General features: G+C 43.6%; 1 protein-coding gene across 1 annotated transcript; it reads right to left on the bottom strand.

The window, feature by feature from the left end:
* Nucleotides 1-20,414: 20,414 nt before the first annotated feature.
* Nucleotides 20,415-21,502, bottom strand: PtA15_5A392 (uncharacterized protein; the record flags this gene model as incomplete). The annotated part of the gene is made up of 2 exons (XM_053169148.1): nucleotides 20,415-20,596; nucleotides 20,761-21,502. The coding sequence occupies 2 exons, from the start codon at nucleotides 21,500-21,502 to the stop codon at nucleotides 20,415-20,417; spliced, it is 924 nt and encodes a 307-aa protein (XP_053020374.1).
* Nucleotides 21,503-26,946: the final 5,444 nt, after the last annotated feature.

Genomic DNA, 26,946 nt, shown 5'->3' with positions numbered 1-26,946 from the left:
GATCAACTCCTTCTCAAAAAAACTGGTGTGAATCCTGATCTCTCAGAGAACCACATCAGGTGCTTCTGCCACAAGATTGCACTTATCCTAAATGCTGGTCTTTGAGCAATTGAGTTATCCACTGAGGGATTAGAATTTAGTTGCATCAAAATCAAGCACACTTGGTTACGTCCCTGGCTTAGCGCCTTTCTTGGAAGAATCAGAAGAAATAAACAAGGCCAATCAGTTTGTGGAGGAAGACATTGTCTTGGCACCCGATGAGTATCAAGTCATCATTGACAATGAAGAGGGATCTGATACGGGCAGGATTGTGGAAGAAGCTGAGCTTGATCCTTGGGAGTGCCCAAACATGGGAAAGAACACAGTTGACACAGCCTTGAAAAAGGTACTCTATATTTATCTTTTGTCAATCTTATTTCATTGAGCTAACCATCAATTTTTTCTCACAGGTTGAATTTATCATTCAGAAGGTCACATCCTCTGCGGCAAAGCAATCAGAGTACAACACTTGGTGCAAAAAGCTTGACTACAATGGGCCAAGCCTCATTGCTGGGTACAGTATCCGCTGGAACATCAGGTTTCAAAGCCGGGATTGAGGATATCAAGCCCGTCACATAATCCACAAGTTGATCAAAAACAAGAAGGATCGGCAGGAACAAGAGGGTGTAAGATCAAAAAATTACTACAGCAACATTGATACAAGTAGAGACGAGCGGGAGATTTTAAACAGGCTGAACAAAACTCTCAGGGTAATCTGATTTTATTTTTCTTTTGGCTCTATGTACATGAAATCTAACACAACCTCCAATTTACTCCGGCAGGAGTTTTATTTCTTCACCAAGAAAATGGAGGGTGACTACTCCTTGGTGTGCCTTCTGATTTTAGAGTATCAGCACATCCAGTCTTTCATCAAGGATAAGATGAAATCGCCTGCCGAACCCAAGTTCAAAAAATGTTTACAAGAATGTTAACAAAAACAAAAACATATCTCAATGAGGCAATGATATGCAATGCAATCCTCATTGAAACTGTACTCAATCCTAGTTTCTGGCTATCAATTTTCAAGCTATCTTTTACCAACCAGTACAAATACACATTAGACTTACTGAAGCAAATCTTTGAGACCCGGAAAGCCAAAGCCAAAGCTGGATTGACAAGCTCAAAAGAACCTGTGACTCTAGTTGTTGACAAACCCAAGTCAAGCAAGCAAGCCCAAGAAGAGGTTGATTAATTTCCTGATGCAGCTGCGCTACCTGCGCTGATGAGATGAAAATATATCTGGGGGGTAAATATAAGTTACCCCCATCTGAAGCGGGCAAGTGCTTGCAATGGTGGAAGGTAAGTTATTTTCAGTTTATAATTTGCAAGATTAATCAGTTTTTGATATCTTAGCTTGCAAATGATACCAGGTCCATTGCCAAGAATTCCCAATTTTGACCCTCTTAGCCAAGGACTACCTGGCTTGCTTGGCAATCTGCAAGCGTTGTGGTAGACGGAGAAGTGGAAAAATATTTTTTTTTTTCTATTCCACACAATTACTCATACTAGGCCTCAAGATACCACAAAATGGACCCCAGAAATGGATTCTACGGCCAATATCACCCCTAGTCACCACTGGAAGCACCCCTGGACCCCCTCTAGTGTGGAAGTTACACCTCATGGACACCTATCACACAGCCAGCCCCAGTAACCCAGCTGTCACCTGCCTCAACACAAGTTTCACAGTAGTACACTTATACACATCACAGGATACAAAAATAAATCTCCCTTGCAGGTTACACTCATTACATATGAGCTAAATACACTCCTTTATATACAGCTAATCCATACAAGCTTGCGGAAATACATTTTTTTTTTTTTTTTTTGCGCGCGCCCAAATTTTTTTTCACCCCCGAAAAACTTTTCCCCGCCCCCGTACTGAGTGAGCAGCCCCCGGTTGAATAGGCCAGCGCCGATTGGAAATCGGTAATCTTCTCTCAACGGCGGTTTTGGACACGTGGCGACTGCACTGATCACTGAGGGTACGCAATTTTTCATCTTCTCATTTTCAAGAAGACATTGTTCTTTGTCAATCAAGCTAATCAATCCATTTTTTCTTTTTAGGTATCACAAGGCACAGATGGGTTTTGTTAAATACTCTGCCGAGATAAAATATGCTGCAGTCCGATCCTCGCTTGATGGCAAGACACTGGACGATATCAACGCAGCATTAGCAGCCACGATCAGCCACCGCTGGACCAAACTGTATGAGAGGACACGGGCAGTTGTTTGTGATCCTGCAACCTACCGCAGCAGAGGTCGGCCATTTGACTTGAATGACGAGGACCTGCAGTTTATCCGCGATATGGTGTTCGATAAGCCAACTGTTTATATTGACGAGATTCAGAAGGTGTTGCTTGAACACCATGGTATAAATGTTTGCTTGCAAACTATTTCCAACACCCTCCACCACCGGTGACACATGTTGAAAAAAAGTATTCAAAAAGTTAATCCAAAACAGGATTTGCAAGAACGGGCTTGCTATATTGCTCGTGTTGGCTGTATACCTGCTTCAAACCTAGTTTTTACGGGTAAGCCTGAATCATATTATATCTGCTTGTTCTTGGCCTGCCTGACATTCTCAATTCAGACGAGTCGGGTGTTTCTCTTGAGGTCGTTGCAAGAACAAGAGGATGGGCACCAATCGGAGAGCGAACTCAAAGGGTCCTGCGCAAGCGAAGTACACACTCATATAATGTCATTCCCGCAATATCTTCGACAGGCTTGGTGGCTCACATGGTCCAGGAAGAATCGGTGGACCAATTCAACTTTGAATACTTCTTGGAAAATGTTCTGGTGAGTTTTGTCTCCACTCGTAAGCATAGCAGATAAGGTTAGTGACACCTCAACCTGGCAGATACCGGCGATGAATCCATTTCCAGGCCCAAGGAGTGTGCTTGTCATGGACAATGCACAAATCCATCATAACGGGATAATTTCCGAGATCGTCGAGCAGAAAGGGTGTCTCATTCTCTATCTACCAGCGTATTTGCCTGACCTCAACCCAATCAAGAAAGGTTTCAGCGTCTTCAAGTCTACTCTCAAGAAAAACGAAGATTTACTTACGGGGGGAGAAGATGATTACAACATCATCAATGGTTTTGTGCAGCTTGTATTTACAACTGAGTTGATTTGCAAGCTCTTTTGTGGTTCAGGCTATTGTGTTTATTCAAATGTCCCTTTTCTTATCACTATCTTTTCCCCCTTTTGTCTACATTTCTTAGTGGCAATTAAAAATGAGTTGCAGAGAATAGTGCTTCAATTTCATTCTTTTCCTGGCAGGCAAAAACCAATCCAATTATGAGAGATACTCAAGGAAAGAATTGCATAGAGGCAATATTTCATTTATTTCAACAAGTTGGACTTAGCAGATAAGCATTTGGAGATAGCCAAAAACACCATTTTTATAAGGCAGACGAGGCTACTTAGCAGATAAATATTCAGAGATACCAGAAAACACCTTTTTTACGAGGCAGACAAGACCTTTAGATAGCAGAAAATATCATTTTCACGAGCTGGCAGACAAGACTCTTTAGATAGCAGAAAATTTTGTTTTTACCAGCCGGATAGAGCACAGATGTTTGGAGTGTCATGTTGGGAAAAAACCAATCAGGATGTTAGGGAAAAACATCCGAGCAAGCAAGAATCAGTCAACATTTTATAGAGGCCGTAAATCATTCAACTTCCTCGGCGCTTGATTAGATGTCGCTGAAACTCTTTGACGCTAGTAGCAAGGCACCTTGCGTGCCCCTTTTTCATCCCAGAATCTACAAGCTTGTCTGCAGAGAAGTTATTGAAGGTGGTGTAGTGGGTAATACCGAGTTCGTCAAGAGCCTTAGAGACAGCCTCGCACTGCGGATCCACGTGGCAAAACTGAAGGTATTCTTCCAAAGTGGCACTGTCATCAGATGGGCATGGGGATGATCGTGGCGCTGGGGAGGATTGTGGAGGAGCTGGCAGATTGTTTGAAAAAGGAGCAGGAAAATTGGCCAATTGTGCACCGGCCGGGGGATTAGGCTGCATGGGAATGTGATGGTAAATTGGGTAAGACAATGCACCGTAGGCCCATGGTGGGGGTGATGCCCAGTTCATCGGAGTGGCAGCATAGGGAACGGCAGGCATTGAGTGGGTGTTTCCCATTAGCCAGGGGGTGGAAAATCCAGTCAGAGGTGTATGCGGAGGAATATGTCGATTTGGGGCTGAAGCGTCTGATTGGATGGGCGATACACTAATGCGTCCTTCTGGTGAATAAGACCTCTCATCGGCCGAGTCTTCCCGGCTAGAAGACCTCGCATTGGTCGAGTTCACTTGACTAGAAGATCTTGCTGGTTTTGCTGGAATTGATCCCTTCGACTGAGAATGGTACTCCTCTTTTGTCATAAATGCAAAATCTGGCGACGGTGGAGGTTTCACAAAAGATACTTCTTTGTTTGTAATCTGCAAACAATAGCAATTTCAGAAACAAACTAATTAAGCATGAGCAATCTGTCACTCACCATACTTCGAGCCCAAAGACCCAGCCAGTCATTTGTCAGAGGAATAAAACGATTCGGATCCAAGGGATCAACCATTGCTGGAAGCTCGTCTGATCCAGTCAATCGTTTGCATGGCATGTGGGTTGCCCTTAGCATCAGTATGTTGTCCATGATTTGGCCAGCAACTGCGCCTCCAGCCGACGGCTCCGGATCTTCTGATTTGTTGACAGCTCCTTGAGTCTCCTTCAAGGCTTGCAACGCTCGTTTTTTCTAGATTTTTTGACAGAGAAGCAGCAATCAGCTGTTTTTCTGACATCAGAAACATAAAGAGACACACCTGAGCAGCAATTTTTGGATCGCGTTGGACCATGTTGACAATGATCTTCCAACCTTCGCGAGGACCGGCAGCTTCCTCCAGGAACCAAGCAAAGATCTTTGTGCCTTCCAGGATTGTTTTATTTTTCTCTAGAAAGATCCTGCCATGTGGAATTATCGCATACCAAGTGATTTTGCCTTTGTCCTCTTTCTCTTGGGCAAGCACCCCCACCTCTTTCTCATCCAACGAACCAATCAAATCAATCGCTAGTTTTTTGAAAGCACTAAGGTTAGAATTAGCCACATCCCAGTCAATAGTGATTTTTGTTTTAATGTTGGCAGAAGACCATTTGTTAAATTTATCCTCTTCTATCACGTTGGCCTTTCACTTGTTTGATCCACAAGTAGATGTTGGTTTTGGTTTGTTAGCTGGGGTATAAAGCCAATATTCTAATGATATCTTTGCTTTTTTGTTGTTGGATTCAGAGTCCGCGTTGGAGCCGGAGTCTGAGTCCGAATTGGATTCTTTGTTGCCGTTATGATTTGAAGTCCTCCTCTTGGAATTCTTGCCTGGGCTGCTCAAAGGCAGAGTCTCGCTAGGATCAAAGTCTTCAATATTGCTCATGGTTGGAGTTGACTGACTTTAATCTTCCCTCCCAAAAGAAAAAACATGGGTTCAAAAAAGGGAAAAAGAAAAACAGCACTGAAGAACAGAAATCATAGCCAAAAATACGTACCCTCAGTAACCAGTGCAGTCGCCACGTTTCCAAAACCGCCGTTGAGAGAAGATTACTGATTTCCAATTGGCGCTGGGCTATTCAGCCGGGGGCTGCTCACTCAGTACGGGGGCGGGGAAAAGTTTTTCGGGGGTGAAAAAAAATTTGGGCCCGCGCAAAAAAACAAAAAAAACAATGTATTTCCCAAGCTTGTATGGATTAGCTGTATGTACATACACTACCAACATGGATGAATTTGCGATGTCAAATATTGATCAATATAGCCTATATTGATCAATTTATATTGATCAATTTATATTGATCAATTTATTTTTTATTATTCCTCTTGATAACTTTGTCTGTGTTCCATGTCTCCTTAATACTCTTCTATAATCTCTCTCCTTCCCCCTGTAATAGCTTGAAGCCACAGGAATCTCTCCTTTTTTTGCCTGGTAACATTCATAAATTTCTACAAACACCATTCAATTCTTCCTGAAAAGAAGACATTGCAAGTTTTAGGATTAATCCAGGGTGGCTGAGGGTTCTCAATTTTTTTTTTCTTTTTTTTTTACTTCAACAATTGTTGTTATCAGAAGTCTCCAAATCTACTTTTTTTCAAAAAAGGAAAGACATTGACCCCTGACCTCTCTCATGATACCATCCTGCATGCATTGTTAATTTGGTTGGTTGAACTTCCTGAAGATATTGCATATCCAAGTATATTAAAGCCTCAGTTTTGTGGAAAAAAAATTCAAGGGTTTCCCCTACAAATGACCAAAATACAAAAAAAAAATCAAAGGTTTCCCCTTTTACAAAATAAGCATCCACAGGCTGAGATTCAGCTCACAAATTAAGCAAAACACAAAAAAAAAAAGACTAGAATACAACATGATAAAACAAGCCCGCACCCTGCCACCTAACATCAGCAAGCTTATGTATCATGGCCCACCACCCATCCCTGTCTAGCAGGGTTAAAAAGTGGTGAGAGGAAGACCCCCAGCCCGTAAGCACAGGGGGGTCCACGAGTATCCCCCGCCGGACTGTGCAAATGCAACAGCGGACGGGGTTGAGGCAACCCCGGGCTGGAATTACAGCTCAAGAGTCGCCTGGGGAAATATGGATGCCAGTGTCCTCCTATTTATAGGCAATTGTCTGGTGAAGCTCCATCCCACCCATCACAACGGACTCACCACTCACCCTCGAACTGTTGCTTTGCCAATGCCGCCACGCTGTACGGCCCACCCAGCTCCCTACCCACCTTTGCACGTTGTTGCGCCCTGGCCTTGAATCCAGGTGGACCAATTCCAACAACTCCCCAAAAACATTGAAAGGTCTCTGATCCTCCCCAGCCATTACACCATTCCCCGCCCCCCCCCCCCCCCCCCGGCCGGACCATCGTTGGATCGAGCTCCAACCGGCGCCAGGTGGCTGTCGGCCTCCCTGGCGGCGAGCTCATCCACTTCCAGCTTGACCTCAATGGCCAGCTCGACAAGTACCAGGATAAGAACGTGATGGGTGCCACCATCACCAGTCTCTCCCTCTCCGTCTGAGGTACCCAAGGGGACTACTCAAAGGGGAGAATACAGCTTGGAAGGGAAATGGATAGCAAAACTAGTACCAATGTAAGCTATGCAAGGGTGCTGATGAGGCTGCCTTCCTGACTAATGCTGAGGGGATGAGAGTAACACTAAAAAAAAGAAGAAAAGGTGTGGCTGATTTCTACTTGATCTTAGGAGCTAGTACTATGAGCTGACTACTGACTACTGAGGATTAGAGGGTTGGGGCAATGGTTGAAGGGGGAAAGCAATGGCAATGATTCAATGGCAATGGGTTGATGAGAATGGGCACTATAATTTCTGTATCTAAAATTCTGCATAAGGTACAAGTGAGGGGGGAAGGACAGTTCTTATATGAAGGAGGGATGAGCACAGACAATGAGGAATTCTGGCTATGGGAATGAAGGTTGTACAAATGGGGAAAGGTTCTGGCTATGGGAATAAAAGGTTGTACAAATGGGGAAAGTGATGTGAACATAGTAACAGCTTGTACTGTCCCCTATTCTTGAATGAGCGACTGCATCTAGCGTTCTGTGCAAGTTTTTTCTTACCGCCGTTAAAAACATTAATCCTTGACACTGAGGTGATACTCTAAGTCAAGTGAAATGTATGCGTAAGGAAAAAAAAAAAGAGGAATTCTGGCTATGGGAATGAAGGTTGTACAAATGGGGAAAGGTTCTGGCTATGGGAATAAAAGGTTGTACAAATGGGGAAAGTGATGTGAACATAGTAACAGCTTGTAATGATGAGCACTACTGAAAAGGGTAAGCACAGATCCAATGATGTAATGTGTACAATAGGCATAGTACGTAATGAGTAATGTATGTAAAGGGTTTAGTATGTGAGGAAATATCTGTGAAAAGAATGTGATGTAATGATTCAACTAAGTTACTAATGAAATGAGTATTGTAACTAATGAAGACACCAGGGGGGGATCTGTGGCACTCTCCAGAGAGTGCCAGAACGTAATTTCTTTCTGGAACCCTGCTAGATGTCAACTGTATAGAGTTTGTAATTCAAGCTTCAGCCCATTTTGATTTTGTGTTCAACTTAAGCTGATCTCATCTGTAACTTAATACAATAAAAAATAATTCTTTCACCTTGATCAATTCATGACTCCAGTGGCACTGCAACTTGAATTGAACCTTAATTGAAAGCTTATTTGGCTCTGGGATCAAATTCATGATGGGTTAATGTCACAACTTGTGGATGGGAAAAAATGATTGTTCCACGGTATACCCTGAGTTAAGATCCCAAATCTTAATTGGATAAGTACAACAGGAGAATCCAAGTTTATTAAAACCACAGTTTCACAGAAACTGACTTCATGGGTTCATGCTGCATTTCATTGAAATTGCAGGCAGAAGAAATTAAAAGTTTGAAATTTGTGTTCCTTAAGTTTAAAAAGTTTAAGTTTTTTTTCAGTAATGGTTTGTTTGAGTTTATATAATTATTGTTTTTGTGTGAGTTTATTTTATGTTTTTGTGTGTTTTGATTGTGTTCAAATGTTTTTGTTTTGTGTGAGTTCAAAGTTTAAATTTTTTTGTGTTGTGTGAGTTCAAAGTTTAAATTTTCTTGTTTTGTGTGAGTTTAAAGTTTAAACTAGAGGCTAAGGCGGCTGCGCCGCTGCAGAGTCCAGGTGCCCAGCTCAACTGCTTTACCCTGTGTCAGTCGCTCATGTGTTCATGCTCTTAAATTCTTAATTTATAGAAGGTTCTGAGATGGCAAGGTGAACAACTGATATCAGAGTGAAATAATTTGACTACCTTCAGCACCATAAAAGCAATCTTTAAAGTGGTCAATAGTGTAACATTTCTATTATGGCACTGAAGATAGCAAAACTTCCTGCATATGATGAAAATATTGAGGAGATGAGTTGTTCACCTTGCCTGAAAATAAGCTTGAGTGCCACATTTTGAATAGTTTGTTTTTTATTTAATTATTTGTGCAATATAACACCTACATTTATGGTGCGTTGTGGTGCTCCATTCCAAACCATAAGTAGTATTTTATTGCCTTTTCTTTACATATATTCATCATTACATTGCCTATTTCCCCATAACCCTTCACAAATACCTCATTATTATTGCATATTCAGATTCTACGCCAAATTTTACCTATAGTCACTCATACATAGTACCCCCTTATCTTCAATGGTTCAGTAGTTATATAAGGATATAAGACTTACAGACAACCTACATTCTTCATTAGTTACAATACTCATTTCATTAGTAAACTACTTGAATCATTACAGTAAATTCCTTTTACATATTTATTCTCACATACTAAACCCTTTACATACATTTCTCATTATGTACTATGCCTATTGTACACATTACATCATTGGATCTGTGCTTACCTCTTTCAGTAGTGCTCATCATTACAAGTAGTTACTATGTTCTCATCACTCTTCCCCATTAGTACATTCTTTTATTCCCATAACCAGCATTCCCCTTTCAGCATTGCTCATCATTACATACTGTTACTATGTTCACACCACTCTTCCTCATTTGTACAACCTTCATTCTCATAGCCAGAACTCCTTATTGTCTGTGCTCATCCTTCCTTCATATAAGAACTGTCTTTCCCCCCTCACTTGTACCTCATGCAGAATTTATAGATAATTTTAGATACAGAAATTATAAGTGCCCATTCTCATCAACCCCTTGCCATTAAAACCTTGCCATTGCATTCCCCACTCTCATCACTCCTCCAACTCTCTTACCCTCAGTAGTCAGTAGTTAAAGCTCATAGTACTAGCTCCTAAGATCAAGCAGAAATCAGCCACACCTTTTTCTTCTTTTTCTTAGTGTTACTCTCATCCCCTCAGCATTAGTCAGGAAGGCAGCCTCATCAGCACCCTTGCATAGCTTACATTAGTACTAGTGTTGCTATCCATTTCCCTTCCAAGCTCTATTCTCCCCCTTGAGTAGTTCCACAAGTGGTTTCCCAACAGTGGCCTTTCTATACTTCAGATATCTTCAGCTCTAGTAACACTCTTACCATCAGCTACATACTACTTTTACCTACACATCCTCATACTCCTTTCTTTATAAATCAACCTCCTGCTTTTAGAATCAACTTCAAACAACAATAACACTATCAGCATCTCCATTATCAACCTTCAACACTCTTCAGGTTTAGATTCAACTTACCTGTTTCAATCATGTCTGCCCAAGGATCCCCCAACACCAATGTTGCTCCCAGTCTTTACCCTCCAGTGGATCCATCCAGTAATGCTGCAGTTCAGGACTCCACCACTTCCAATGCTGGTCAGACTCAGGTTCCTCCTACTGGTCCAAGTTACCAACCTTCTTCTACTGGTCCAGGTCCACAGGCTTCTTCCAATGCTCCAGATCCTCAGGTTTCTTCTACTCCACAAGTCAACTCCAGTTCTTACAGACCTTCATTTGGACCTCAGACTTCTGGTATTCCTAGATACATAGGATATAGAGATACCAATCAGCCTTCAGAAGATTCAGAAGATTTAGAGGCACCTCCACCCCGCTTTCCCAGGTTCCAGAGCCAAAGGGACGACTCAACACACTCCACCAGGTCCAACACTCACTTTTTAAATAGGGAACCAGCTATGCCTAGGTATGAGGATCCTGTCAGCAGAGGAGTAAAGATCAAACCCATGGACAAAGAGCTCTTCTTTGATGGAACCAACATGCCTGTGGAGAAGTTCATTAGAAGGTATGAAAGTGCTGGAAGAGATGATGGTGCTAACTCTAAGGAACTGGCTGGACAAATCATTGCTTTTATCAAAGGGTTGGACCTTAAGGATGAAGTGGAAGACATGTCAGGCCATGAAAACTTGGATTGGGAAACCCTGAAGAAACAGCTACTCACCAGGTTTGGAACTTCTCAGCCATTGGTCAGATATACCAGGGAGGATCTCAGGAAACTAGTCTACAAATCTGCCCAGGATGGAGGAATCAGCACCTTGGAAACCTTCAACACGTTCAGAAACAAGTTTGAAACCATCACTCACTACTTGGTAAGAATGGGGTACAGTACCAGCCTGGAGGAATTCAGACACCTTCTTTTGGAAACTCTTCACAAGGATCTGGATCAAAGAGTTACTAGGAGCTTGATGAGGGACAATCAAATGCTAGCCTCAAAGGATGGAGGTGATATCTTGCCAGACACTGAAACTCTTCTTACCTACATTCACCAGGAAGTTTACTCAAGATCAGTGGTCAACAGAAGGACTGAATGGAGGGCAGAAGAGAAATTCACTTTGGACAACTCACCTAGGACCTTCAAACCCACACCTGCTACTCAGGGAACTGCTCCTACTGCTTCTATTTCTCTGGACAAACAAGTGGAACTCCTTACCAAACAACTTGCATCCCTCACTGCTGGCAAAGGACTACCTCCCCACATGGACAAACCTGCTAGGACCTGGCCATTCAAATGCTATTATTGTCATCAGGAAACCCATGGAACCAACAGCTGCTCTCAACTTGCCCAGGACATGTCTAGTGGTGCTGTTATCAAGGATGGCAGAGATTACAGACTTCCAGACAAATCAGTTATTCCCTGGATTCCAAGCAGACCAATCAGAACCCCAGTGGAAGAGTACTCTAAAACTAAGCTCACATCTTCTTTTGGCCAACTAGAGGAGGACCCAGCCTATTATCAAACCCACAGTTATGAAGCAGACCTTGGAAAGAGGACCAGAAACAACTCTAAGGATCAGGATGAGGAGGAACCAGCCAAGTCAGACAAAAGGATCAGGAAGGAGAAACAGGACCTAATGGACATGTATACAGAGGAATTACTTCACATGACACAGCCCCCCACTCTTAGTGCTTCCAAATCCCCTGCTTCTAAAGGCTCTCCTCAAGTCAGATTCCAGGATAAGGACAAGGATTCAACCACTGCACCTAAGGACAAACCAGTTAAGAAGACCTATTTGGAAAAGACTTTGGCCAAGGAGTACCCAGGAATTGAGGAGGAAGTGGCTAGTAGGATGTTGACTGCAGGAAAGATGGAGTTGGCCTTTGGAGAAATCTTTGCTATATCACCAGGAGTTACTGACTGTATCAGGAAGAAGATAACCAACAGAAGGGTCCCATTGGATGGTGTCAAATCAGCAAACTTCACAGACATGGAGGATGGAGAAGAACCAGCACAGGAGCAACCCACTACTCACTACTCCTGCCCCCTTGGATACATCACCATCACTATTGGAGGAGAGAAACATCAAGCACTCTTGGATACTGGCTCTATGGTCAACATTATTCCTGAAACTCTTGCACATAAACTTGGATTAGTACTCACTGCTAAATCTATGAAGCTCAAAGGAATTGGAGGTCACCTTACTGATATACCTGGAATTACTGAAGATGTGGAGGTAACCATTGGGAAAGTAGTCAGGACAGTTCATTTCTGGGTAGCCAAAGGACCAGTTCAGATGATTATTGGAAAGCCTTTCTTGATGGATGTCTCAGCTAACATCAACTACAATGGAGCCAGAGGAGAAGCACTTTCAATCATGGATTCAGCTGGTCAGACTTTTTTGGTTCCAATCATACTCCCCAGTAATCAGAAGTGGGAAACCAGCATACCTTCCAATTCTGGACTGGTAAATTTTTTAGATTGAGACCAGGTTTTCAGTTCCCTTCCCTTACAACTGCAACCCTGGAAAACAACCAAAAGCAACAAACTGTAGTCACTCATTCAGCAAAGTATAAATCAACTCTAAAAAAAATAAAACCAGTAAACCAACCAATGCCATTATCTCTCAATCCCCCATTATCAAGGCCACCACTCTCAAGAGATCCTTACCTCACTCCTTTAAGCCCTTTTCCTCCACCATTCACTCCTACCTCCAAGATTACTCAAGAAAGGCTGGACCTCATCAATTTTGGACCTCCTGGATGGCTTTCTCCTCAAGAATATCTCCTGCTGGTATGGGTAATTGTGATTAGACAAGGTGCTTTGGCTTTTGTAGAAACAGAAAGAGGCCTTCTTAAACACACCTATGGACAGCCTTATATCATTCCAGTCATTCCCCATGAACCTTGGCAACAGAAACCAATTCCAATCCCTGCACCCATCAAAGACCAGGTTATAGAATTGGTAAGAGAAAGACTCAGCACTGGCCTCTATGAACAATCCTTTTCCAGTTATTCCAGCCCTATATTTTGTGTAAAGAAGCAGGATGGTAAGCTCAGAATTGTACATGACCTTCAGAAACTCAACAAAGTCACCATTAAGGACGCTGGACTACCACCAAAGACAGAGGAACTCATTGAATCATTCACTGGAAGGGCTTGCTATGGACTAGGTGATATCATGGGAGGATATGATGAAAGAGAATTAGCTCCAGAATCCAGACCTTTAACCACCTTTGAAACACCCCTTGGAAGATTTCAACTTACCAGATTACCCCAAGGAGCCACCAATTCAGTTGCAGTATATCAGGCCCAAATGATGTGGATACTCCAGGATGAATTACCTCAGCATATGGGTATCTTTGTGGATGATGGAGGTATAAAAGGACCAACCTCTGACTACAATGAAGAAACTCTAAAGGAAAACCCCCAGATCAGAAGATTTATTTATGAATATGCCATTAATTTGGAGAGGATACTTTTCAGGATTGAAGAAGCTGGACTCACTATCTCTGGGAAGAAATTTGCTTGCTGTGTAACTGCCCTGGATCTGGTTGGCCATGTGGTTTGTAAGGAAGGAAGAAGGATATCCATCAAGAAGCTCAACAAGATTGAAACCTGGCCAACTCCCACCACTCCTTCAGATGTCAGAGGATTCCTAGGTATCTGTGTATATGTTAGAATGTTCATCAAAAATTACTCAACCATCACTGCTCCACTCAGAAGACTCACCAGAAAAGACTCCTCTTGGGATTGGACTGAAGATTGCCAGGATGCCTTTGAAGACCTCAAGAGGATTGTTGGAACTGACATCACCCTGAAGAAATTGGACTATGGACCTGATGCTGGCTTAATCAAACTCTCAGTGGACTCCAGTGTTATTGCTGCAGGTGCTGTACTTACTCAACAGGATTCTGATGGAATGGATAGGCCTGTGTTATATGAGTCAGTAGTCTTTTCACCCAGGGAATCAAAGTACTCACAATCCAAATTAGAACTCTGTGGTGTTGCCAAGATCCTCAAGAAGCTTCAAACCAAACTGTGGGGTCAACATTTTCAACTTAGAGTGGATGCCCAGTGCCTTATTGGAATGATCAACAACCCTTCACTTCCCAATGCCCCTATGAACAGATGGATTGGATTTATTCAGTTATTCTCCTATGACCTTGTTCACACTCCTGGAAAAACTTTCACCTTACCTGATGGACTTTCAAGAAGACCCCCTGATTCTGATGAAGATGATTGTCCTAGCTTTGATGAAGATGAAACCTGGATCAAACCTCACCCTGGATTTGGAACTAAACATTCTTCTTTTGGCCTGCTTCTGGGGACATCAGCTCAGTTGGGGGAGGGGGTAAGTAACTTGCAGCAAGGAATTTGGAAGCATCTCCAGGAATACCTTTCAACCATGAACAAACCTCCAGGATGCAGCAGCCTGGAATTCAAGCAAATTTTGCACAAATCAGCCAACTTTTTCCTTTCCAATGGAGTCTTGCACAGGATCAACAAACCATTCTCCCAGATAGTAGTCACCTCTCCTTCAGCTCAGAAATCCATCCTCAATTCCCTTCATGAATCCTTAGGCCACAGAGGTATTGCTGAAACCTACAGAAGAATTAAACTTAGATTTTGGTGGCCAGGTCTCAAGAGAGGTGTTACCAGGTGGGTCCAGTCTTGTGAAGCTTGCCAGAAGAGGAGTTCAAAATTGCCAATGGAACCCAAGAAACCTACAGGAGCAGCAACCATCTTTGGAAGAGTCAGTTTGGATACAGTTCACATCAAAGCTGGCAAATGGAAATACCTGGTAATTGCAAGAGATGACCTTTCTGGATGGGTAGAGGCAGTTGGACTAGAAAAGATTCAGGCAAAGAAAATCTCTCAGTGGTTCTTGGACAACTGGATCTACAGATATGGAGCCCCTTGGTCAGTCACAGTGGATGGAGGCTCTGAATTTGGACAACAATTTCAAAAATCCCTTCTGGAATCTGGAATCAAAATCAAAGTCACCACCCCTTATTATCCTGAAGCAAATGGTATGGTAGAAAGAGGACATCAGGCAATTAAGGATACCTTGGTCAAGCTCTGTGGAAAAGAAGGCAAGAAGTGGAGGAATTATTTACCTTTAGTTTTATTTGCAGACAGAATTTCCACCAAGAGATCAACTGGTTACTCACCTTATGAGCTAGTTCTTGGACAGCCCCCCATCTTACCCATTGACCTAGAATTGGAAACCTTCTTTGGAGTGGATTGGTCAGAGGTAGAATCAACTCAGGATCTTTTATTGGCTAGGACTCAGCAGCTTGAAAACAGGGATACCATCTTGCAGCAAGCACACCAGCAGCTTATGGATTCCAGGAAGAACTCTGTGGACTATTGGAACAAGAAGAAAACATCAAGGCAGCCACTAAAGAAAGGTCAATTAGTAGTAGTGTATAATAAATCTTTGGACTCTCAGTTTGGCAAGCTCTTTGAAAATAAATGGAATGGCCCTTACAGAATCAAGGCTCAAAACCCAGGAGGATCTTACATCTTGGAAGAATTGGATGGCACAGAATTAGCCAGAAGGTTTGCTGCAACTCATGTCAAGGAATACCACTCTAGGTAAAAATAATAAATAAGGAATAATCAATTCATTTCTCTTCTCTTTTCTCTTTCTCATCTTTTTACACAAATAACATAAAAACAAAATAAAATCAAATCTATAAACAAATCAGAAATATATAAATCAGTCTCAAAACACTCTCAAATAAAATAACTAAATATAAAAATCAAAAAGCTCACCTCTTCTTCTTTTATCACTACATCACCCTCTTCCATTTCACTTTCCTCCTTCTCCTTCTCCTTCTCTTTTCCCTTCTCCTTATCTAAAAAAAAAAAAAAAAAAATCAAAAGACATCAAAAGAAAATTAAAGCATAACATTAGTAAAAATCCTCAATAAAGAATAAAAATAGAACTTACCCTCAGCTCTTATCCTCTCCATTTCTGCATCTACCCTCCAACCATCTTCCTCCTCTTCCACTTGGTCCCTCACCCTTAACAACTCCAGGGCATTCTTTTCCTCAGTTTCCTCTATCATGGCATCTATGATCGAATGGGTATCCATCTATAAATCAAAATAGAGACAGGATTAAGTATCAGTATTATAATCAATCCTCCTTTTCCTAATTCATCTTCATCTACATACAGAATCCACTCAACATACATGTGCAAAGGCGTTGTGAAATCGGTTATACAACCTCAGACGTGCGTTTCGCGCGGCAATTGGGTCGTCGAGGTCCTCACGAGCAAAGGCGAGGAGTCCTTGCTGGATAAAGTGGCGCAAGGCGTAGATTTCTTTGGGTTTGAAACTGTCCCGCATGCCGGAGTTATATGCGTGGACGTTGTCTACGGCCGAGTGCGCTCGACGAATGGAAAACGGGATATCGTAAGAGGGGCTAATAACGGCTGCTTCGTCGAGTTGAGATGAAGTTATGGACGTGTTTGAAGAATAATCTAATGAGTTATCGAGGTTTTCTTTTGGCAAAGAAGGTGTGGAAGTGGCGCTGGAGGAAAACATTACGGAAAACGAACAGCGATAACGGGAACTTTCCGTTAACCGATGACCTGGACCTTATAGATACCATTCCTTCTCCGCTTTATGACATCACTATGGACGCCTTCACCGCTCAGAATTGTGTGGCGCGGATTCTCTTTCATTTTCTTAATGTTGACTCTGGTGTTCGACCCAGTTTAATTAATTCTTGGATTGCTTTTGGATCGCTTTCACGTCATTCTTTTCGCCTATAACCTTTTTCAGTCGAATTGCCAGCTTCAGGAGTCTAATCGGACAGATCCTTGGCGTTACCTTAAGATTATTTCATCATGTATTCATTTTTTTTCAACTCCTATACGATGAAAACCGCGGGAAATCATAATGATACTCTGAACGGCTTCAACAACCCCTCGGCCGGTCACAAAATTAACATTCCCGGTTTCAGAATGGATCTTTCCGATCTTGCCTTTCATTTGACCTCGGTTCCAGCTCATCCTATCGAGTGGTTCAAAAGTTATACGCGCTCAAAGTTCCCCTAGTATTTCCACGGACTCATTTACGGTTTTCATTCAGCATTCACGGCTGCCCATCGGCCGAATTAATCTTTAATATTGCTCGGTTGACTATTCATCCGCTTCTTCCTGCCTTTCTAATGAGCTCGGAATCAGCCAATTTCATCGACGGATCCTTGAGTTATATGCGAATGAAGACGTCTTCTTAAATGCACGGCGTTCCTACTACACGCGGCCGCGGACCTCGCTTGAATCTTCAATTTACTCTACACAATTGTTACACCTCTCTTAAAAACATCTGGTATATACCATTTTCATCTTCAGAATCTCCTCTTTCGTTTGAGCTAGGTCTCAAGAAAATCTATCGAGTCGTTCCGAAGCTACAGGCCGATTATTTCCTTCTCTCTTTTCTATATTCCACACGCGCGCCTCCCGCATGGAGCCCCCGCTCAGACATCAGGACCCCTCTTTCAACAGTACACGCGGATGGAAACATGTTCCATTCCCCATCTGGACAAAATTAAGGCTTTTTCTTCGAAAAAAAAGTGAATTCCAAAAGTGCCCAGTACTGAAGAGGAACCATCAATCATTCATTTCCCCGGCATCATGAGAAAAATTATGGACCATTCCCCAGCATTCATCCATCAATAATTCACTCCTCCATAAATCAATCTAATCATCCATCATCATTCCTTACCATCCCATAGCAATTACTGGACATCCAACCACCTCAATATTGGAATTTCTTCATCATCTTCACCCTGTATTCTAGGAATTATTCAACCATCAATCCAATCACTCATTCATTCACCATTATAATCAATTTCTTCCAACACATTGCAGCTCAGAAACCACCCAATTAGAGCAAGAATATTCTTTTGGACAGTTTATCAGCCTCCCTGGACTTCAAATTCTCTTCACAGAACTCTACATTATATACTCAGATACTCAGAAATTCAGCCATTCAACCCCAAATCATTCACAACCTTCAGAAACTACAATTATCAACCCCATCATTCATCATCAATCATTGCATTCTTCCATTGGCCTCAGTTAGGCAGGAAAATTATTGTATTCTTCAGAGTGGAATTTAGTCTAATATGTGTCTGTCTCAAGGATATTGCCTTCAGCAGAGTTAGATCTTCTTAAACATTCACCCCTCATTGATAATTGGACCTTCTTTTGGAAACTGGACTTTTTGGATTGGATACTGGACTATGGATACTCTGGATACATAGGACTATTGGACTTTGGATTGGACTTGGATACCTTGGACTCAGATATACTGGACTTGGATTATACTTCGATTCTATTTTGGCTTTGGACACTGGACTCTGGATTTGGACTGCTACTCAGGACTTTGGATTTCACCTTTTGGAGGAAGAACACTGGATTTTGGACTTTGGATTCTTGGACTCAACATTCTTCAACTCTTTCTGGATCACTCTTCTCTTTGGTGCATTGCCTGGGGACAGACAATAAGTTGGGGGAGGATGTGGTGCTCCATTCCAAACCATAAGTAGTATTTTATTGCCTTTTCTTTACATATATTCATCATTACATTGCCTATTTCCCCATAACCCTTCACAAATACCTCATTATTATTGCATATTCAGATTCTACGCCAAATTTTACCTATAGTCACTCATACATAGTACCCCCTTATCTTCAATGGTTCAGTAGTTATATAAGGATATAAGACTTACAGACAACCTACATTCTTCATTAGTTACAATACTCATTTCATTAGTAAACTACTTGAATCATTACAGTAAATTCCTTTTACATATTTATTCTCACATACTAAACCCTTTACATACATTTCTCATTATGTACTATGCCTATTGTACACATTACATCATTGGATCTGTGCTTACCTCTTTCAGTAGTGCTCATCATTACAAGTAGTTACTATGTTCTCATCACTCTTCCCCATTAGTACATTCTTTTATTCCCATAACCAGCATTCCCCTTTCAGCATTGCTCATCATTACATACTGTTACTATGTTCACACCACTCTTCCTCATTTGTACAACCTTCATTCTCATAGCCAGAACTCCTTATTGTCTGTGCTCATCCTTCCTTCATATAAGAACTGTCTTTCCCCCCTCACTTGTACCTCATGCAGAATTTATAGATAATTTTAGATACAGAAATTATAAGTGCCCATTCTCATCAACCCCTTGCCATTAAAACCTTGCCATTGCATTCCCCACTCTCATCACTCCTCCAACTCTCTTACCCTCAGTAGTCAGTAGTTAAAGCTCATAGTACTAGCTCCTAAGATCAAGCAGAAATCAGCCACACCTTTTTCTTCTTTTTCTTAGTGTTACTCTCATCCCCTCAGCATTAGTCAGGAAGGCAGCCTCATCAGCACCCTTGCATAGCTTACATTAGTACTAGTGTTGCTATCCATTTCCCTTCCAAGCTCTATTCTCCCCCTTGAGTAGTTCCACAGCGTCCAAACACCTAAGGCCTTGTTTGGTGCCAATATAATTGTGTGACATAATGTTGATTGTTGTGACATCTGATCAAGGTTTGACCGGCTTGATCAGATAAAAAAAATCATACACCGCCTGGATCATATTAGGGGGGTTCACGATAGGATAAAAATAAAACTTTAGAGTCAATTTTAAGGCCTTTATCAACAAATTTTCAAAAATATGGCAGGATGTACAGGATTAGCTGTCCCCTGGCAATCAGAGGAACTTCTTCATTTTTTAAACAATTGTCTGTAAAGGCCTTAAAATTGCCTCTAAAGTTCTACTTTATCCTATTGTGAACCCCCCTATTGGTTCCAAACTGTTGAATTTACTCCAAAGTTTTGTAAAATTGATGAATTTCCTAGTTGTCAATACAACAGATGGTATAAGAGTGATAATCCAAGAAGCATATTTATGTCTCTGCAAGCAAAATTTCCATGTAGAACATGATAAGCACAAGAGGTTGTCACAAATAAATTAGGTATGAGGCAGAGATGCAGGGAGTGAAAGGTTGAAGGTGTTAGTGATACAAAAGATAGTCACATAGATGCTCGTCCTAGCCCATCTTTTGTGTTTTTGGTTGTGTTATATTCTTAAGCAACGAGCGCCAAGAGAGAGAGATGAGCAACTTGTTGACATACAAAACATCTGAGGAATGCCTAGACGTACCCTTCTCCAGTGTACCAATGCAGGAAAGCTTTACGTCTGAACATGGCCGTGAATTGATTGGCCACCCGCTTGAACAAATCTTGGATGGCAGTCAAGTTACCAATAAATGTCACAGGCATCTTGTGTGCACGAGGTGCGATGTCACAATGAGCGGTTTGGACGTTGTTTGGAACTGCCATGAGATAAAGAGAGGACTGCGATTAGTAGAGTACACCGAGAGGCGTAAAGGGATAGTCATCTGCGCAAAGTATGACTTACTCCACTCAACAAATTAGTTCGAGTTCTTGCTTTGGACTGACAGCATGTTTTCTTCAACTTCTTTCATCAAAACCTTACCACGGAAGTAGGCGGCGACGGTCAAGTATCGGCCGTGTCTCGGGTCTGAGGCAGCCATCATGTTCTTGGCATCGAACATTTGCAAGGTCAACTCAGGCACGGTGATGGCACGGTACTGCTGGCTCCCACGGGCGGTAAGTGGAGCAAATCCGACCATGAAGAAATGCAATTGGGGGAAGGGGACCATGTTGACGGCCAGTTTACGCAAGTCGGAGTTCAGCTGACCGGGGAATCGGAGACAGGTGGTGATACCACTCATGACGATCGAGACCAAGTGGTTGAGGTCACCGTAGGTGGGTGTGGCCAACTTCAGGGTGCGGAAACAGATGTCGTAGAGGGCCTTGTTGTCGATACAGAAGGTCTCGTCAGAGTTTTCGACCAGTTGGTGGACCAACAAGGTTGCGTTGTAGGGCTCAACGACGGTATCAGAGACCTTGGGCGAGGGGACGACGGAGAAGGTGGCCATCATACGGTCGGGGAATTCTTCTCGGATTTTGGAGATCAGCAAGGTTCCCATTCTAGCACCGGTTCCACCACCAAGGGAGTGGGTGATCTGAAAACCTTGGAGGCAGTCGCATCCCTCGGCTTCCTTGCGGACGACGTCTAGCACTGAGTCGACTAATTCGGCACCCTCAGTGTAATGTCCCTTGGCCCAGTACTTGTTACCGGCACCGGACTGTCCAAACACAAAGTTGTCGGGGCGGAACAGGGAGCCAAACGCGCCAGATCGGACCGAGTCCATGGTTCCGGGCTCCAAATCTATCAGTACCGCTCGGGGCACGTATTTATTGTTAGCTACTTCATTCTGCAAGTCGATAGGAGGTTGATATTGTGAGATTTCAAAGGACTAAGAGCAATTTTTATTCCAGTTAGGACAACAACGAAGATTGACAGTTTGTTAAGAGACAACGTTGGCTCTTACCTAAGAGCAAGGGTAACAATGAAACTGATTGTGTGCTGGAAGATTGTGGGTTGGAGAAAACAGGACACGAGTTGTAACAGCAAAGATGTGAGGATAATATCCGAGCAGTAATAGAATGAAAGTATGTGATGTAGATTTTAAGGAAAAAGCAGTGCAGTGTATTAGGCCCAAATTAGGCAAGGAGAAGAGAGTAAATGTTGTTGGTCAGGATGAACAGAGATGCGAAATGTTTTTATGTAATTTTTGGCTTGGTTATGAATGATGAGGATTGCACAATGATTTAGACGAGTTAAGATGTTTAAGAAGTGAAATGGGCAGATGCAAGCTAAAACGTTGGAAATAAAGAGAAGCGGATGAAGTTTAAATTTAGCTGACGGCGCTTGCTCTTTTATATAGACGAGCGCCTCTGTGCTTACAGGTAACCATCTCGCCTAGGCGAGAATCCCTTCTCGCTGAGTTGTTCAGGGTTCAGGACATGTATGCGCCTCACCTGGCTGTGGGCCAGGGTTGTGGGCTGAAACTTCGCCGCCAATAGCTGCGGTATGGACGAAATGAGAAAGAATAGTCAGGTTGATTGCAAGGCTGGTTGCTCACAGCTTTAACTCGTCAAGGAGGGACACTTACAGTTCCAAAAGAGTTCGGAGCTGAGTTTCAGAACCTGACAGGCTGCCATGCTTGGAGCAGGACTGCGAGAAGCAGCTATTGATGATGCTTGAATTGTAAGAGAACCAATTGCTCTTCAAATGGCGGTTCGGCCTACTGGCTTGGTGAGAAAGTCTGAAATGTTGCTTTGGGATTTTACATACTGAAGCTTGATGCGGTTTTCCTTGATGAGATCTCTGATGTGATGAAGCCGAAGATCCATGTGCTTGGTGCGAAAGCCATTCTGGCTGACTTGGCTCATGGCGAGGTCGATCGCTCCCCGATTGTCGACTGAGATTGATGGAGTGGCGATTTCTTCATCAGGCGCTATTTCTGAGATGAGGTTGGAAATCCAGACGATCTCTTTGCTGGCATCGGACAGTGCCTTGTACTCGGCTTTGGTCGATGACAGAGATACTGTGCTTTGTTTACAGGATTTCCAAGAGATGACGTGAGCGTTTAGAGTGATGAGATAGCCCGTGTGCGATTGTCTAGAGTCGGGGCAGTTGGCCCAGTCGGCATCGACGGAGGCGTAGAGAGGAGTTTTCTCAGCTTTGGCAAAGGCAATTCCCATCAAACGAGTTCCTTTCAAGTACCGAAACACCTGAATAGCAGCGGTGTAGTGTGAAAGACCAGGATTTTCCAGGTATTGAGACAATTTGCTGACTGCATACGATATGTCAGGTCAAGTGAGAATGCTGAGGTAGTTAAGAGAGCCAATGAGGGCTCGACAATTGATGTTAAGAGGAACTAGCTGATTGATGTCATCTTGCGTTGCTTTGCCGAGTTGAAGCCTTGGATTGATTGGGCATGAAGACGGAGGAAGATGCGCGACTTTAAATTCAACGAGTTTTCTTTCTATGTATTGGGCTTGGTGGAGAGCGATGCCGGAGTTGATTTTGTCGAGCTTCATTCCAAGAAGGAACGATGCTTCACCCAGGTATTTGATCTGAAACTCCTTCTCCATATTCTCGCGGAAGGCGGAGGGATCGCGGCTGATGATGACGAGATCATCAACGTGAGCAAAGATCCATGTTGGAGTGCCGTCAGTTCTCCAGAAAACGCAAGGGTCAGCGATAGACACAGAAAAACCCATGGAGACGAGGAATCCGCTTAGGCGCTTATACCACGCCAAGGACGCTTGCTTCAGGCCATATATGGCCTTGTTGAGCTTGAGTAGAAGACACTGATCCTGTTTGAAGCCTGGTGGCGGTATCATGTAGACTGTCTCTTCAAGGTCACATGTGAGGAAAGCCGATTTAACGTCAAGTTGATGAATGCAGAGGTCATGCATGACGGCATAAGAAAGGAGAAAGCGGAGAGAGCAAGGCTTGCCGGTCGGGGCGTATTTTTGGTCGAAGTTCAGGCCATAGGTTTGACGGAAACCCTGGGCACAGATCCTAGCCTTGTATTCTACTACCTCGTTGTTGGCGCCGAGCTTTTTCCGGTAGGCCCAGGTTGCCGGAATGGCATTGAGGTTATCTTGATAAGGGATTTCGGTCCATACTTTGTGATCGAGCATGTTTTGGACTTCCTTCCAATGGATGCTGTCTACACTGTTCATAGCCTGCCGGTGGTTTTTGGGTTCGACCGTGGTGGCCGAAAAAATTTGAGGTTGTTGTCTGGAGTAGCGAAGGATGTTGGATTCATCAACGTTGCTCTGGATGAGCGTGGGGTGACGTGGTCCGTGGATGATGAGTTTTCGAGTCGGAGGGATGGTGGGTTCAGGCTCTTCGGAAGCGTCACCATCTTTATCAAGGTCCATGGGTTGGGCGCCCTCTTCATCGTTGGATTGGTAAGACTCCTCATGTTGCTCTTCAACTGGTGGATTGGTGGCTGGAGCTGGGTCGTCTTCTTCGAAAGGGAGGTTGGCCGACGACAGGATTTCAGCAAAAGGGGAGTGGCTAAAGGAATCATAGCTGGGGTTTATAGCTGTCAGAGAAGGAAAACTTGACTCATCAAAGTACGCATGACGAGTCTCGATGATCTTTTTGTCTGCGGAACGGACCACTCGATGTGGCGCTTCTACCTGTGCGCGGTAGACAGCGGGCTGAGGGGATGGTGCAGAAAAAGCTGCCCTCGGGGTTGATCAGGAAGTGAGTCGTGGAATCAGACAGATAGCGTGTGGGTAGGGATTTTGAGAGGAAGAGGGGGATGGAATACCCCTTGGCGGTGTTGAGGTTTGAGAAAAAGAGAGAAAAAAAGAAAAGGGGAGAAAGAATCTCTTTGGAAAAGATGCGGGAAAAGGGTCTCGGAACTATGCGCAAAGGGCGTCCGCGAAAAGAAGCTCAAATAGGATCAATAAACTCAGAAGTATCGGGCACGCAAAAACTCAGCCAGAAAATAAGCTCGAAAATCCTGATGATACTTTCTTGGATCAGAAAGAGGTACCATGCCGACCCCTCCTCTAAGTTCGGCTGAACTTAGACTCGGGGTCGGTGACAGTCCATGCGACAGACTGCGCGACAGGCCCTCGTGCCCACCGCGCGCGCGCTACAACCGGAGAAGACGTAGAGGAGCAGAAAACACAACACAACAAAAAAAAAAAAAAAAAACAGGGAAAATGAAGACTGGAGAAACAATAGGAGAGAAACAAAAAAAGAAAAACAAGAGGGTAGAAAGGGAAACCAAGAGGGCCGGACAGAGTCTTGATCCTGAAACGCCGGGGCTTGATGAGACCGTGTATCTGAGTCCATTTTTCGGCTGTCGTGGGTCTCCACCGAGTTGTCCACCACATCGATAAGCCGAGTAATCATTGCTATACCCAATCAGAATTCCTTCCCATGCAACTGGGTCGAATTTGCTAGTCCGGAGTTGTTTGGGTTTTATCATCCATGTTTTACATCCGAAGGGTCTGAAAAACTTGAGGTTAGGGACCTTCTTAAAAAGCTGCTCGATTGGTGAGATCCTACTGCGGCCTAGAGAAGGGAGACAGTTGGTCGTCATCATTGCGGTTTTAACGGATTCGCCCCACCATTCCTTAGCCAGGTTTGACTGAATCATCATGCAGCGGGCCATATTAATGATCGTTTTGTTAGCTCTTTCAGCAACACCGTTGTGTTGTGGCGTGTAGGGAGGAGCTACGTTATGGTGAATTCCGGCCGTTTTGAGTTGGTCGGAGAGATTTTTGTTGACAAATTCCCCCCCACCGTCCGTTATGAGTTTTTTCATGCGATGACCCGTTTGATTTTCAAAGTAAGTCTTAAATTCGATGATCGCCTCGCAAGCCCTTGACTTTTCTTTTAGAAGAGTAATGCTGATGAATCCGGTGTGCTGATCAACAAGGGTTAAGAAGTATCGGGCGCCAGAGTTCGTTGAGGGAGAGATCGGACCCACTAGATCGCCATGTATTACTTCAAGCGGGTTTTGAGTTTTGTCAAAGCTTCCTTTGAAGGGAACTTTTGAAGATTTACCAAGCATGCAGGGCCCGCAGGAGCTTGTAGATGAGAGTGACGAATCATTGATAGCCACTCTGATTCTTGCTATGCTAGCATGACCGAGTCGATGGTGCCAAGTTTGAAAAGGAGTTGTAGGTCGAGAGTGGGTTGTGGTCGCCAAACTGGTTATCAAAGCAGAGACTGGGCCAATGGGTACATTGAACTCGAATATTCCGTTGATCAAGTTGCAGGAAAAGTAGATGGAGTCATCAATAACCACTTCATAGTTGCTGGCTACTTTGCGGATGCTGATTCCCGTCTTCATGAGTCGGCCAACGGAGATGTGAAATGTTTTTATGTAATTTTTGGCTTGGTTATGAATGATGAGGATTGCACGATGATTTAGACGAGTTAAGATGTTTAAGAAGTGAAATGGGCAGATGCAAGCTAAAACGTTGGAAATAAAGAGAAGCGGATGAAGTTTAAATTTAGCTGACGGCGCTTGCTCTTTTATATAGACAAGCGCCTCTGTGCTTACAGGTAACCATCTCGCCTAGGCGAGAATCCCTTCTCACTGAGTTGTTCAGGGTTCAGGACATGTATGCGCCTCACCTGGCTGTGGGCCAGGGTTGTGGGCTGAAACTTCGCCGCCAATAGCTGCGGTATGGACGAAATGAGAAAGAATAGTCAGGTTGATTGCAAGGCTGGTTGCTCACAGCTTTAACTCGTCAAGGAGGGACACTTACAGTTCCAAAAGAGTTCGGAGCTGAGTTTCAGAACCTGACAGATATGTGGAGGCAATTAGTCAAGGAGGCAGATAGGACATGTGAAGGACAAGAGGACTTACGTAATAGACGCTCACCTCCCGATGACCGGTCGGACCGGCCATTGAGGGGTCTCACACCTCTCAATGACTGGTTGGACCGGCCATCGAGGGGTCTCATACCTCTTGATGACTGGTCGGACCGGCCATCGAGGGGTCTCATATCTCTCAATGACTGGTTGGACCGGCCATTGAGGGGTCTCATACCTCTCGATGGCCGGTCGGTACCAGTCATCGAGGGGACTCCGCAGTACAGTACACCTCAATGACAGATCAGTGCCCGCCATCAAGGGGTCCCTCACCTCCCGATGAGCGGTCGGACCAGCCATTGAGGGGTCTCATACCCCTCAATGGCCGGTTGGTACCGGTCATTGAGGGGTCTCACACCTCTTGATGACCGGTCGGACCGGCCATCAAGGGGT

Source organism: Puccinia triticina, chromosome 5A (genome assembly GCF_026914185.1).
Source record: "Puccinia triticina chromosome 5A, complete sequence".
In the NCBI taxonomy this organism is placed as follows: domain Eukaryota; kingdom Fungi; phylum Basidiomycota; class Pucciniomycetes; order Pucciniales; family Pucciniaceae; genus Puccinia; species Puccinia triticina.
This window is presented reverse-complemented; position numbering and strand designations above follow the sequence as displayed.